At 35.8% G+C, this 15,073-nt stretch overlaps 1 protein-coding gene across 8 annotated transcripts in view; it reads right to left on the reverse strand.

The window, feature by feature from the left end:
- LOC136842868 (dual specificity calcium/calmodulin-dependent 3',5'-cyclic nucleotide phosphodiesterase 1A-like) overlaps positions 1-15,073 on the reverse strand; it is a 554,681-nt gene that overhangs the window by 90,727 nt on the left and 448,881 nt on the right. For 5 of the 8 annotated variants that reach the window (XM_067110752.1, XM_067110753.1, XM_067110758.1 and 2 more), the window contains exon 2: positions 10,481-11,286. The exons of the other annotated variants lie outside the window; for them this stretch is intronic. In XM_067110752.1, the coding sequence (XP_066966853.1) occupies positions 10,481-10,637 (157 nt within the window). In that variant the 5' untranslated portion in view covers positions 10,638-11,286. The remainder of the gene's footprint in view (positions 1-10,480; positions 11,287-15,073) is intronic. 8 annotated transcript variants of the gene reach the window in all.

Raw genomic sequence — 15,073 nt, forward strand, 5'->3', positions numbered from 1 at the left:
CATGTTAATAATTTAACATAAAGGAAGCCATTCTTTGCTTGATGCTAAATAATTACATTCCTACCTTCAGAGTATATTTCAATAATTTAACATAAGGAAGCTAAGCTATACCTGCTGTTAAATAGTTACATTCCTACCTTCAAAGTACATTTTAATAATTTACTATAAAGGAAGCCAAGCTTTACCTGATGTTAAATAATTAAATCCCTAAACAAACTCTTTATCTGGATATATGTATAAAAACCTCCCTTACTTTATCTCAAATAATTACGTTCCTAAACAAATTCTCTACCTAGAAAAAGGTGCATATCTTTGCATTCAGGAAATTCGAATATATCAATAGGGACTATTTACAATATCTTTCTCATAATGGCTTCATGAAAGCTTCGTAGCAAATACTTCTACCAAGACCACTTCTGCAAGTTGATGTAATTGGACATTTGGAAATGATATCCGGATATCGTAACTTGAATGATGGCATTTAGTAATTGAAGGTAATTTCTCTTCTTCGTGTCCTTCTTCTCCTAATTCTTCTTCTTCTACTCCTTCTCCTTCTTGTTGTTCTTGTTCTTCTCTTTTGCTTCTGCTTCTTCCTCTACTTCTGCTTGTTCTTGCTTTCCTTCATGTTCTTCTTCTCTTTTGATTATGCTTCTTCTTCTGTTGCTGCTTGTTGTTGTTGCCCTTCTTCTTGTTCTTCTTCTTCTTCCTCTGCTTCTTCTTCTTCTTCTTCTGCTTGTTCTTGCTATTCTTTTTGTTCTTGTTCTTCTTCTCTTTTGCTTCTGCTTCTTCTTCTTCTTCTGTTTGTTCTTGCTCTTCTTCTTCGCTTTTACTTCTGCTTCTTCTTTTCCTGCCTGTTCTTGCTCTCCTTCTTGTTCTTGTCCTTCTTCTCTTTTGCTTCTGCTTCTTCCTCTGCTTCTTCTTCTGCCTGTTGTTGTTGTTCTTCTTCTCCTTTGCTTCTGCTTCTTCTTCTTCTTCTTCTTCTGTTTGTTCTTGCTCTTCTTCTTCGCTTTTACTTCTGCTTCTTCTTTTCCTGCCTGTTCTTGCTCTCCTTCTTGTTCTTGTCCTTCTTCTTCTCTTTTGCTTCTGCTTCTTCCTCTGCTTCTTCTTCTGCCTGTTGTTGTTGTTCTTCTTCTCTTTTGCTTCTGCCTCTGCTGCTTCTTCTTCTTCTTCTTCTTCTTCAGCAACAAGACGAAGAGAGGAGACAGACACTGCCCAAACCAAAAAGCACACCCACCATCTATGCCACCCTCCCATACATTGATTTTCCCCGAAACTTACGTGACGTGCAGCTGGCGACGACGATACACCGACGATACCCTGACGTAACTTGCGAGCTATTATAAGATTACGAATTAGCGAAGCGACGACTCCGTCGCAAGCAAGCTTATTCCGAAGTTGTAATTCGCCTTAGAGGCAATAACACAAGTTTTGATGGGCTTTCGCGATAATATCACCCGCCCCCCCCCCCCTTCACGAGAGGGTATCCAATATGCAGTGACACGGTACTTAGGTAATTAATTGCCAGACCTCTCTCTCTCTCTCTCTCTCTCTCTCTCTCTCTCTCTCTCTCTCTCTCTCTCTCTCTCTCTCTGCGTGTCATACATCACGCACAGTGACAGGTTAACTTCAAGCATCGTATCACCTGATGGCTACTTCCAAGACACTTTCAATTATATGATAGGGACTGTATGCTACAGAGAGAGAGAGAGAGAGAGAGAGAGAGAGAGAGAGAGAGAGGAAAACCGATCTGATCACGTTGCAAAATGGAAAACCACGATCGAAGTTTTCGACGTTTAACAGAAATTTTCTACCTGTAATTTAGTTCCATTTTTATCTATCTATTTATTAATTTGCTAATTTATTCTTTCTTCTTTAATAAGTGATCTCCTCGTTCTGTATTCCCCATTACCCTCCACTGCTTCTTTATATGAACACTATAATATTCTTTGGAAGCTTCTTGAATTTTAAGCCAAACAAAAAAATTAAAAATAATTATACCCAACAACTTAATGTCACTGTATGCTACGAGAGAGAGAGAGAGAGAGAGAGAGAGAGAGAGAGAGAGAGAGAGAGAGAGAGAGAGAGAAAACCACGATCGTAGTCTTCGACGTTTATCAGAAATTTTCTACCTGTAAATTAGTTTCATTTTTATCTATCTGTTTATTAATTTGTCGATTTAATTTTCGTTTTTTAATAAGCGATCTCTTCGTTCTGAATTCCCAATTACCTTCCGCTGCTTCTTTCTAATGAACACCATAACATTCTTCAGAAGCCTCTTGAATTTCAGGCCAAACAAAAAAACTAAAAATAATTATACACAACACCACAACTTAATATCGACTTCAACCAAAGCCCACTAATACGAGCAGGCTGTGAACGAGAGCGAATGAGGGGCGACACAACGAGTACCCTCCATTCACAAAACGCCCGTAACTTAACCTCTTCAGAGATAACCTCTCGAGAGGTATCGATCACATGCTGTCGAGGTATCTTCCTCTCTCCGGGTGAGGTCGACGGGGAGAGAGATACTAAGCAAGAGAATAAATTCCTCCTTACTTTGTCAGTTATTGTTGAATTTGTCAAGTTGCGGGGAATATTCAATTGCCGAGATTAAGTGGATCTGGCTTGACTCGTCAGAGAACTGTCAAAATGAGGGAGTTAATGATAAATAGTATGGTAATATTTATTTACGTTGTCGCTTCTCGCAGGAAAGAATGAGATCGGCTGTGAATGAGCCGAGAGGAAAGATGAGAATATTATTTTAACTTGTGGACAGACATATCCATAATGCTGTTCAGATCAGGAGAGAGAGAGAGAGAGAGAGAGAGAGAGAGAGAGAGAGAGTATTATTTAAATTGCGGACAGACATATATGCATAATGCTGTTTAGATCAGAGGAGAGAGAGAGAGAGAGAGAGAGAGAGAGAGAGAGAGAGAGAGAGAGAGAGAGAGAGAGGAGTATTTTTTTTAACTTGTGGACGGACATATGCATAATGCTGTTTAGACTAGGAGAGAGAGAGAGAGAGAGAGAGAGAGAGAGAGAGAGAGAGAGAGAGAGAGAGAGAGAGAGAGAGAGGAGTATTATTCTAACTTGTGGACAGACATAATGCTGTTTAGATCAGGAGAGAGAGAGAGAGAGAGAGAGAGGAGTATTATTCTAACTTGAGACATAATGCTGTTTAGATCAGGAGAGAGAGAGAGAGAGAGAGAGAGAGAGAGAGAGAGAGACTTAAATTGATGCCGCCCTCGTGTTTAAGGAATTATTAAAACAGTGGTACCCAAAGAAAAATATGCCAAATAGGATCAGTTAGTACCAACCGCCATGGGACACAAAATCTAATTTTCTGAACCCCACTGTGTAAAAAAAAAAAAAAAAAAAAAAAAAAAAATTCAACAGTCAACCTACCTGTACTGACTACCGAATAAATATTGCCGTTTTTCAACACGTCGTAATACACACTTAGAGAAAACACAAAACCCAAATATATTACACAACACTGACAACTAGACGAAACGTTGTATATACGTCAAAGCTACAGAACAGGACTGTCATTATTATTATTATTATTATTATTATTATTATTATTATTATTATTATTATTATTATTACTTAGAAGATGAACCCTATTCATATATAGAACAAACTCACAGGGGCCACTGACTTGAAATTCAAGCTTCCAAAAAATGTGGTGTTCATTTGGAAAGAGTAACAGAAGGTAATGCAAAATAGAGAAAGAGATCAGTTATTAGGAAAACAGTTGAAGTAAAAAATAAATAAATAAATAAATAATGTAAGTCAAATATTAAAATACAAGTTGAATTGTATTAGGGTAGTAAATACGCATCTTCGCTTGAACTTCGGAAGTTCCAATAGTGGGGAACTGATTAAAAAAAGTACATTCTTACAGAAACATCAGTTTTCACAAGAAGAGAGAGATACCACGAAAAACATCGTACAGACAGTATGCTAAAAAAAAAAAACACCTGTACTGCAAAGTGAAGATTTCCAGACAGCTGGCTTCTTTATTCAACTTTAAGTTCACATATTTTAAATCGTCCATCTGTTTGACACTGAGACTGACAGCACAAAGAGATTCAGATTCAACTGCGGTCGTATTGCACGGCATTAAATGCCCCCTTTCTTTTTTTTTTTTTTTTTTTTTTTCAGGATTATATAGGACGAATACCTTGAAAGACATTTGCACGCAACACCAGCGAAGTTGCTCCAGAGAGCGTCAACTTATTAGCCTACATTTCCTTTCTACATCAAATTGCGAGATAGTGAACAATTTTCAATGACCTGTCGATGATCAGGAATCCTTTCCCCAGCAGTTAACAGTCTCAATTTATGGGGATGCAGGAATATGAAGGATCTGTGCTACAGTTAAAGATCTCTTTCCTTGTGGAATGTAGAAGGATTATCTATAATGTCCTACAGTAGTTCAGTTTATGTGGATGCAGGAAGGTGAAGGATCTATGCTACATTTAAACATCTCTCTCCTTGCAGAATGTAAACAGGATTATCAGCAACGTCCTACAGTAGTTTCTGGGCAGAGTAGAACAAAGACAACTTGGCTCTGATGGTGCCTTTAAATGCTGTAAAGAGACAGAACATCCCAAATAATTTTTTAAAAACAGTTTTCTATGTTTCAGACATTCAAACGTTTCAGGAGGGCAGAAAATACAGTTTTGGTACAGAACGCGAGAGGAAGACAGAAAATTTAGGGCAAAACTAACTGCACTTTAACTGATAGTATCTGATATCTCAACAGAGGAGTGTAATCTCTCTCTCTCTCTCTACTCAAATAAATAAATATATGTATATACATAATATATACTTTTTGCAATCACAGTCCACTAGACATTTCATAGAATCACACACTTACACAACCTCCATATACAATTTTCACGCCATGGACCAAAACATTTCCTTTTTTTTTTAACATTCCCCAAAACAATTGGCCTTTCACTGGCACCTCTCAAGAGAAAGAGAGAGGGCGAGTTTTGAAATCCGTCACCCACCCTCACCCACCCTTCTCGCAAACTACTGCAACACCCAACTCTCCCATTCCACACCCACGCAAAAACCCACCTCCACACACACACACACACACACACACACACACACACACACACAGAGCACCCTCGAGAGCGAAAACGATTATCTGTACCGAAATCAACGTCATTATTCTGCGCAACGCGGCTTTAGGTGTGTATACGGTATTACACAATGGAGGACATCCGGTAAGGGAGGGGGGGGGGGGAGGGGAATTTTCAGCTACTTAAGACGTAATGGCACTAAATAACATTCTTTTCCCCCTTAGTAATAATGGAGAAAAGAGAGGGGGAAGGGAGGAGGTCCCTAGATTCACGGCACTTACGGTTTTTTGAAAAGGCAAATCACACGGCCTTCCCTCTCTTCGAGAAAAAGTCTCCTCAAGTGCTGTCATTACGGCAAGAAGTTCCTGAAGGAATTGAAAGAAATTATATCTATTTAAACACTGCCATGACAGAGAACGAAAGTACTGTATATTCTAGGAAATTATGATATTCGAACGATGAAAATAAACGGACTGATAGGAGTTTTGCCTAGACAATTATATACCTTGCTTTGCGCTGCTCACTGTTACACTGGCTATTTCTATCTCTTGGTTTTATTTTTCAGGAAAACCATTACTTTTCCTTAATTGGATGTCGTCTGAATGGTGTCTCTTGTGATAATATCGTTATTATGGTGTTTTATCTATCAAATGCGTCATTAATGGATGGTTTACGTTTGTAAACGACAATATCTCATTATACAGCCCAAATATAATGATTAATATATCAAGTACATTATATTACCCTTCATATTCATGCTTAAGATTGTGTGACATTGAAACGTCAGCTGTATTCCTTGCTGACAATCTGCTACACACAGAAAAAATATAAACTGGATACACATTGCGTTTTCTATAATAGAATCATCATTAAGGCTATTTTATTCATCGCTGTCATTGTTAATAAGAGGATAATGAAGTATTCGTGATGAACGCACCAAAGGTCATAAAGTTTTCCCAAAATACAATGGAATAGGAATATAAAATTTAGACCAAAGGCCAAGTAACAGCTGGGACCTATGAGGTCATTCAAAGCTGAAAGGGAAACTGAGAGTAAAGGTTTGAAAAGTGAGAGGGTGGAAAGTAAGGTGGAATAAAGAGAATGTGAACGGAAGTACAGTAAAAGGATAGAAAGAACTGTCGTGTCGCCATGAAAATTCAGGAAGAGATCGTGATGTGTATATTCTTGATTATTTTCCTTGGGACAGACACTGAGTCAAAAATCGCCATGTTGGAAAATTTCTATATATAAAGCTAAAGGCGGTCAGCCACCTTGGAAATGCTCTATGTCAAGTTACAGGCATCGAGTCTTTTGGAATTTTTTTAAAAGTTACAGTCATAAATCTTCCAGAATTTTCTATAAAGTTACATCCATCTTACCGCCATCTTGAATTTTTTCTAAAATGAGAACCCCCATTACGCCATCTTGAATATTTCTGTCTTGGGGATTCTTAGTTGCTTGCAACCTCAAACAGGACTGAATATTTATACGCATATTTAACGTAAAGCTTTTTAAAAAACTATAAATTCCTCAATGCACCCCATATTGATTATGGCAAGAGGCTTTGAAATTTCATTTAAAAGCACTAATGCTTTTCTTTGAGGCTTTTTTTGAAAATATGGACAAAACTGTAAAAAACAAAAAAAAAAAAATATTACCTCAAACATACTTATCTCATTCGATCATAACTACTTCACAAGCCTTTTTCCTGTAAAAAATATCATAAACAAAAGTCGGCAACATGTATCACACACAATGAAAACGGGTTGAATACATGTCAACGACTTATTGGCAGTCCTAACCAGTGCTTCATACGATTATCCAGCATTTGCCAAAGATTCCTCACTTACAGTCATTGACAAGTTTTCAACACGTTTGTGATATGTGAATGACAAGTTTTCAACATGTTTGAGATGTGTGAATGACAAGTTTTCAACATGTTTTTAATATGTGAACGACAAGTTTTCAGCATGTTTGAGATGTGTGAACGACAAGTTTTCAACGTGTTGGAGATGTGTGAACAACAAGTTTTCAACGTGTTTTTGATATGTGAATGACAAGTCTTCAACATGTTTGACATGTGTTAACAACAAGTTTTCAACATGTTTGAGATGTGTGAACGACAAGTTGCCGATGTGTTTGTGACACCACTGTTTATGACCTCATTGTGACACGAAGACACAACAAAGATTGCAGTGCCTGGCAGCATTCCGACTTACTCGTTTATATTTGGTGATCGATTTTTCGCTAATAGACAGGTGAGAGGAAAGTAACAAGTTGCACGCAGCTATACAAACACGCACATACACACACCCATATATATGTATATATATGTGTATATATATATATAATACATATATATATGTAGTATATATATATATATAATACATATATACAGTATATGTAGTATATATATATATATATATATATATATATATATATATATATATATATATATATATATATATATATTTATATATATATGATTATTATCAATTTTGTACGTGATTCATTTATCACACATTACCACAGGTGAAAAATAAGTTCTTCGTCAATGGCTTGGAAATAAAGTCGAAACCGGTCAGGACCTACACCCCGTCTCTTATTTTTCACCTGTGGTAATGTGTGATATATATATATATATATATATATATATATATATATATATATATATATATATATATATATATATATATAAAGAATTTCAACAATTTTGCCGTTTCGTTGGACCTTCATCGTGCCTCCAATAACCAACATCCAGAGAAGGGTTGACGGGCCATCACAGTCCTTCATTATTCCAGAGTAACCTCACTGATCCTCCCTCGAATATTCTCATTCATTCATTCATTCAATCATTCATTCACTCATCCATTCATCCATCGACCTATTCAGTCATCAATTCATTCACCCATTCATTCATTTCGTCAGTGCTAAAAAGCCAACACGTTGATCAACAGGTCTTCCGCTTCTCGTCATGACGTCATTAATCTGGTTAGGTTCTCTCTCTCTCTCTGTTTAGCTTACTCTCATCGCCCAGAGCTCATTAATTAACTTGATAATGTGATAAAACTTCTTGTTATTGCCATGTTTTCTAGGATAATTCTATGCTGCAAAAAATCCCATGCATGCTTGTGTATGCATATGTGTGTGTGTGTGTGTGTGTATATATATATATATATATATATATATATATATATATATATATATATATATATATATATATATTATATATATACTGTATATATAATAAAATTCAATTCCTAGCTATTTGGCTGTAACAAATACAAAAGTGTACTACAAAGTGATACAGCCTATATTGCATTCTCACAGACACGCAGGAAACTGGGTGAACTAATGTAAGAATATATTGAATATTTTTGCGAATTTTTATCCGTACATTCCGTATGAATATTACAGCTAATCAAACCCATTCGAGTTAATAAAAGGATAAATATTTTAAATTAGCATAATAACGAATTTTCATCCCCAATAAACAATTAAATATATATATTAAATGGAAGACCAGCTTGCTTAATTGCTTAAGATTAAGGTGGGCTTGTAACAAACTCCCCTCCAACAACTCAGGAAAAAGGGTTACTACCATACTCATCCCTGCACTTGGTAAAGACCCAAGATACGTACACTTGCGTGCCTGGTGAAGGATCTTGAAGTTTAACAAGAAAATTAACGCTCGTATAAGATTCCTGAGACATTATTATTTTCTTTTATGAACGAAATACTTGAAGTTATTATTAACTTGATACATATTTAAACAACAAGTGAAAACGGACACAAATTTCCTTTGAAATTTATTTTTCATTCGTCTACACTGCCATAGATTACCAGAGAGAAGAAGCATTGCAAATATACCCTGCACTGTAATAATAATAATAATAATAATAATAATAATAATAATAATAATAATAATAATAATAATAATAATAATAATACTTTTCATTAAAAGCCAACGAAAGCATAACAGTATATTTCAGTTTTAAAGGTATTTATTCACAACCTACAACATAAAAGATTAAATTTCGAAGTTAAGAATTACAAATAGATGGACTGGCATATAACTGATAACGAAGATTCGAAAATTTATTCTGGTCTAGATCTGCGCAATAATACATGCGTGAATGAATTGATAAATAAATAAATAAAGAAATAAATATGTAAATAAATAAATAAATATGCAAATTTCTAACCACAGAAATCATTAATCAATAATATCACTTTAAGTCAAACCACCTAAAAAGGGGGAAAAAAAAAATAGACCGCTCAAATTGGAAAAAATGTCGACTTTCAACTTTTCTTATTTGATTTTTTTTGTCTAGAAAGTACCGTCTACTACCGAGAAATATATATTTTTTTTATTTTTTATCTGGAAAATACCGTCTGCTACCGAGCAGGGAGGCAAAGAGAAGAGGAAAGTAAGAGTTGCATCTTCCAACTCGGCGCATTCTGTTCGAAACTTTGATGGTGAAGCGTACGCCATATTTTGGCATTGATTCTGAGCCACATTTATTGCTCGTGTATTAAAAAATTTGGAGATTTTAGGCTTGAGTCGTTTTGCAGATAAAATTTTTTCATTATCAAGATCTCGAGATTTTATTTATTATTGATATTTTAACGATGCAATATTTGATTCCAAAATAATTATTATTATTATGAACTTGAGATTTTACTCGTTATGTATTTTAGAAATGGAATAGTTTATTGCAAAGTTATTATTATTATTATTATTATTATTATTATTATTATTATTATTATTATAAACTAGAATACACTATAACATGGCAGGCGTATTACCCTATCGTTTAAAAACGGCTTCACAGAATTACACAAATTTTTGTAGAATTTACGATGCCGGCTATTAGCTAGCTTGTAATTCATTACAAAATTAGAAGGACACTCACCTAACAATTCTCCTAGCATACTATTGGCAATTACGGCATAACATGTTTCCATAATAACAGCAATCTTGTGTCTGCTTCTAAACACATCCAATCTCCTTTTAATTAGTGACTGATAGATCGTCTAAATTTCTTTTAATTAGTGGCTGATAGATTGTCTAAATTTCTTATAAGTATAGCAGGCCGGATTTATGATGGTCTGAACAGTTTATGTGCCATGTATTTTACTCAGCGCCCCCACCCCCACCCAAACCGGCCTTCTCTCCCCTCCCCCCCAATGCAAAATAGGGACATGATGACGATAAATTCTCATTCAATAAACACTACCTTACCGCGCATCCCTTCAGGGCGCGTCTAATCAATCAAAGAAAAAGACATTATTTTTAATGAAAAAAAAATAAATAAATAAATAAATCAGACATCACAACCTGGAAAAAAAAGAAAAGGTAAATCCTACAGAAATCCTACCTATGACATAGGAGTATCCGTCGAGGGTGAGGTAGCACTTGGACACGGAGGCCGCCCTGCCCTTCGCGTGGTGTCTCACGCGCCGAACGGGGTCGCTGTTACTCTTGTGCAGGTTTTCCTTCGTCACGCCCATGGTGGTGGGTCGTGAGGCAGCCATAGCAAACGGCTGCTACATCACCTCCTCCTCCCCCAGTAGAGCTCGAGGTGCGACCTTGAGGGGAGGAGTTCTTCTTCAGGAAGGTGTTGGTGGTGGTAGCGTGGGTAGCCCCTCCTTGGAGGGCCACGGGAACTATTGATTCCCCCGGGAGGGGGAGGGGAAAGAGAGAGAGAGAGGGGGGGGGGAGGAGGACCTTGGTGGACCCAATTCGTATTTTCCCCTACGGGCGGTGGTGGTCCTGTTGGCTGAATTTGGTGAACGAGGCCGTGGGAGAGAGTGCGAGCGATTCCATGGTGCTCACTTCTTCCTTCTCTCTCTCTCTTTTATCCTCACTCACTTTCTCTTTGGCACCTCTATTCACAAGTTTCCTTCTCATTCATTTTCTTCCACTTCCGCCATTAATAGTGTACCGTAACACACACATACACAACCCGATAGCCAATGAATCTCTTCCCAAACTAAAACATTTTCTAAAAAATATTTCCAATATCACAACAGTAGCACCTCAGCCAAGTGACCACAAGGGCTGAACTCGACTGCCTTTGCTACGATGTAAATAACATCTTGTTTTCAATCACCTTGGACTGGGTTTGTTTACGATTTACATTCGTACATTCAATTTTGGTTGCGCTGTGACACAAATACAGTGCTGTAAATATGGTTGACAGAAATTCAATTAATGTGGATGAAAATGAAGGTATGGGTGTCGTTACAAATGGGTTTCTTTCCGTGTAACATAAAAAAAACTGCCTTGATCAGAAACAGGAACGTACGGATTAATAATAATAATAATAATAATAATAATAATAATAATAATAATAATAATAATAATAATAGTAATAATAATAATAATAATAATAAACTATTATTATTATTATTACCTCCTACAGATGGAAACTATAAATCAAGAGTAAACAAATAAATAGATAGATCAACAGATCAACAGATAAATAGAGTAATGACAAATGAAAAAACTGAATAAAGTGAGGAAAGAGCTAGGCTACCATTTACTGAAGTTGAATAAATGAATCAACAAACAAACAAATAAATAAATAAAATAAATAAATAAAAGAGAAGTCTTCCACCCTTTCACAAAAATCATTCACACGAGAGCTCCTCTAAAAAGTCACTTGGCAACATAACCTTCTCCTCCACAAAGTAAATGACCACGTGTCATGATGCGTTACCGTGTAAAGATCGACTTACATTGGAGTGAAAAAATGAGAGAAAAATAATATAAAAGTGAGAGAAAAATAAAAAAATGAGAGAAAAATAATATAAAAGTGAGAGAAAAATAAAAAAATTGAGAGAAAAATAATATAAAAGTGAGAGAAAAATAAAAAAAATGAGAGAAAAATAATATAAAAGTGAGAGAAAAATAAAAAATGAGAGAAAAATAATATAAAAGTGAGAGAAAAATAAAAAAAAATGAGAGAAAAATAATGAAAATGAGAGAAAAATGAGAAGAAAAATGACAGACATAATGAGAAGAAAACACTCAGAGAAAATGAGAAAAATGAGAAGAAAAATGACAAAAAATGAGAAGAAAAATGAGAGAAAATGAGAAGAAATGAGAGAAAAAATGAGAGGAGAAATGACAGAAAAAATGAGAAGAAAAAATGAGAAGAAATGAGAGAAAAAAATGAGAAGAAAAAGGAAAAGAAAAAATGAGATAAAATGAGAGGTGAGAGAAACGAGAAGAAAAAAGTGGAAAAAACGAGAGAAAAAAGGAGAAAATTAGAAGAAAAAATGGGAAGAAACGAGAGAAAGAAGGAGAGAAAAGTGAGAAGGAAAAATGGGAAGGAATGAGAGAAAAAGGAGAGAAAAATTAGAAAGGAAAATTGGGAAGAGACGAGAGAAAAAATGGGAAGAAACAATGGGAGAAAAAATGACTGAAAAAATGATAAAAAAAATACGGAAAAAATGACGAAAAAATGAGAGGAAAAATGAGTCGAAGGTTCATTTTGAAAACGTGTTTCGTGAAGTTCTCGTATCAATTGAATCTGGTTTCCGAGAGAGAAAGGACGATGTTAATTTCAACCCTATTTAGGGAGTTCTAAAGAGTCAAGGATTGTAGGATGTTAAGCATTTATTAAAAAATAATGCAGTTAAGGCATTTATTTAAAAACAAGATAAACTGCATCCCCGTTTACGCTTTTATCCTTGAGATTCAAAAGGGGTAATGCTTGAAATTCATGCCTTAATGATGGATAATGTTCATATTTTAATTCTGTATAATTTTTTTATTACAGTCATTGTATGAAGATGGGTTTTCTTATAACCTCGATTACTGCCTATATATATATATATATATATATATATATATATATATATATATATATATATATATATATATATATATATATATATATATAGATTATAACATAACTTCGATTACTGCAATATATATATATATATATATATATATATATATATATATATATATATATATATATATATATCAGAGGAGGTTGGCTGAATAAGCTTTGAAATCAAACAGACTGGAATTAGGACAATGAAAAACACAAGACTTGCCTATCTTTACGAGAATTACCTATCTTCACAGTTCAACTCAATTCGTCTGCCTAGGAACAGGACTCACGGCAAAAAAATAAAAATAATAATTAGGTCTTGCCACAAAAATGAGATTTCCTATTAACGGAAACTTGACTAGGCTGCTTTGCGAAGGACAAACCGTTCCTTTTATTTTTTTTTTTTTTTTACCGTGAATTTCTACTTGAATTCTCTCGTATCCACCGAAGTATTAATATCAAATCTCCTGTTTCTTTCAGTCTCCCTCCCGGCTCTGAAAAGAAAATCGTTATAATTCAATTTGGAGCCGGTCCTTTTGGGGGCGCACACGGGGGCGAGGACACTGTTTCTCTTACATTTCGCACGGGGGAGGGGGTGGGGGTGGGGCGAAGGGGAGAGAGTTAGGGGCTTGGACGAAACGAATGCTTTGCAGATCTGCAATGCGGCCCCTGACGCTGTAGAGCAGGACAATGAAGGAGATGAAATCAGGGGGGATTCTGACTCCACTTCCCTCCCTCCCCCCTCCCACCCCCCCCTAACGATCGCCTCTTGCTTGGAACACTGTCAAGGAAGGATTCCAAGGACCCCACAAGGAATTCAAGGACTCACCGGCTGGGTGGATTACGCGAAAGGTTTGCTTGTCTTAACTGTCAGCCCTTTTTTTTTTTTTTTTTTTTTTTTTTTTTTTTTCTTATAATACCTCTACGCGTATGACTTGCTTGTTTTTTTTTTCTTCTCTCTACTGCCTTGCTTCAGAAGTCTCTTCCTGCTTCTTTTTTTCCCTCTCCTACTCCTATAATAATTAGTGAGGCACGTTTGCTCTGGAACTACCTCTGTACTGTTTTGTTTCAGAAATCTCTCCCTGCCTCTTTTTTCCCCATTCCTATAATACCTAGTGAGTCACGTTGGCTCTTTAACTCTCTCTCTCCCTCTACTATCTTGCTTTGGAAATCTCTCCCTGCCTCCATTTTCCCAACCATTCCTATAATGACTAATAAGTCACGTTGGCTCTTTAACTCTCTCCCTCCCTCTATTATCTTGCTTTGGAAATCTCTCCCTGCCTCCATTTTCCCAACCATTCCTATAATGACTAATAAGTCACGTTGGCTCTTTAACTCTCTCCCTCCCTCTACTGTCTTGCTTTGGAAATCTCTCACTGCCTCTTTTTTCCCAACCATTCCTATAATGACTGATAAGTCACATTGGCTCTTTAACTCTCTCCCTCCCTCTACTGTCTTGCTTTGGAAATCCCTCCCTGCCTCTTTTTTCCACCCCCTCTTACTCTTATAACTACTGAGTTGCGTTTGCTCTGGAACTCTCTTGTACTGCGTACTTCAAAACATTCTTAATTTGAACCCCCTTTTTTTTCCTTTGGCCGCTTTCTGGGAATGAATTACAGTTCTGCTCGTTTTACAGAAAAATGCTCGTTAAAAACAGCGACCCCGACGAGGGATTAAGAAGAAGAAGAAGAAGAAGAAGAAGAAGGAGAAGTAGAAGAAGAAGAAGAATACGAGACCTCTGTGACGTGGATTACAGACCGATTCGATTTACAGAAAAGCTTCATGGAAAACAGCAACCCCGACCAGTGATTATGCCGAGAAAAAAGAGACTATGAGGTCTCTATGACGTTGTCAGTTGTCTTGTCTAGTGATTTTCCAATCTGGTGATTTAGTTAATTTAAATGGATCAGTTCTTCCAACCTTTTATGTTAATAATAATAATAATAATAATAATAATAATAATAATAATAATAATATAATAATAATAATAAAAGAAGAATTATTCATTGCTCTTTCTCTATCTGAAAAGATCTTTTGTATGACAAAAAAATAATAACAACAATTATTCATTGCTCCTTCTTTATCTGAAAAGATCTTGTGTATGAATAATAATAATAATAATAA

This window comes from Macrobrachium rosenbergii, chromosome 10 (assembly GCF_040412425.1).
Source record: "Macrobrachium rosenbergii isolate ZJJX-2024 chromosome 10, ASM4041242v1, whole genome shotgun sequence".
Lineage (NCBI taxonomy): Eukaryota > Metazoa > Arthropoda > Malacostraca > Decapoda > Palaemonidae > Macrobrachium > Macrobrachium rosenbergii.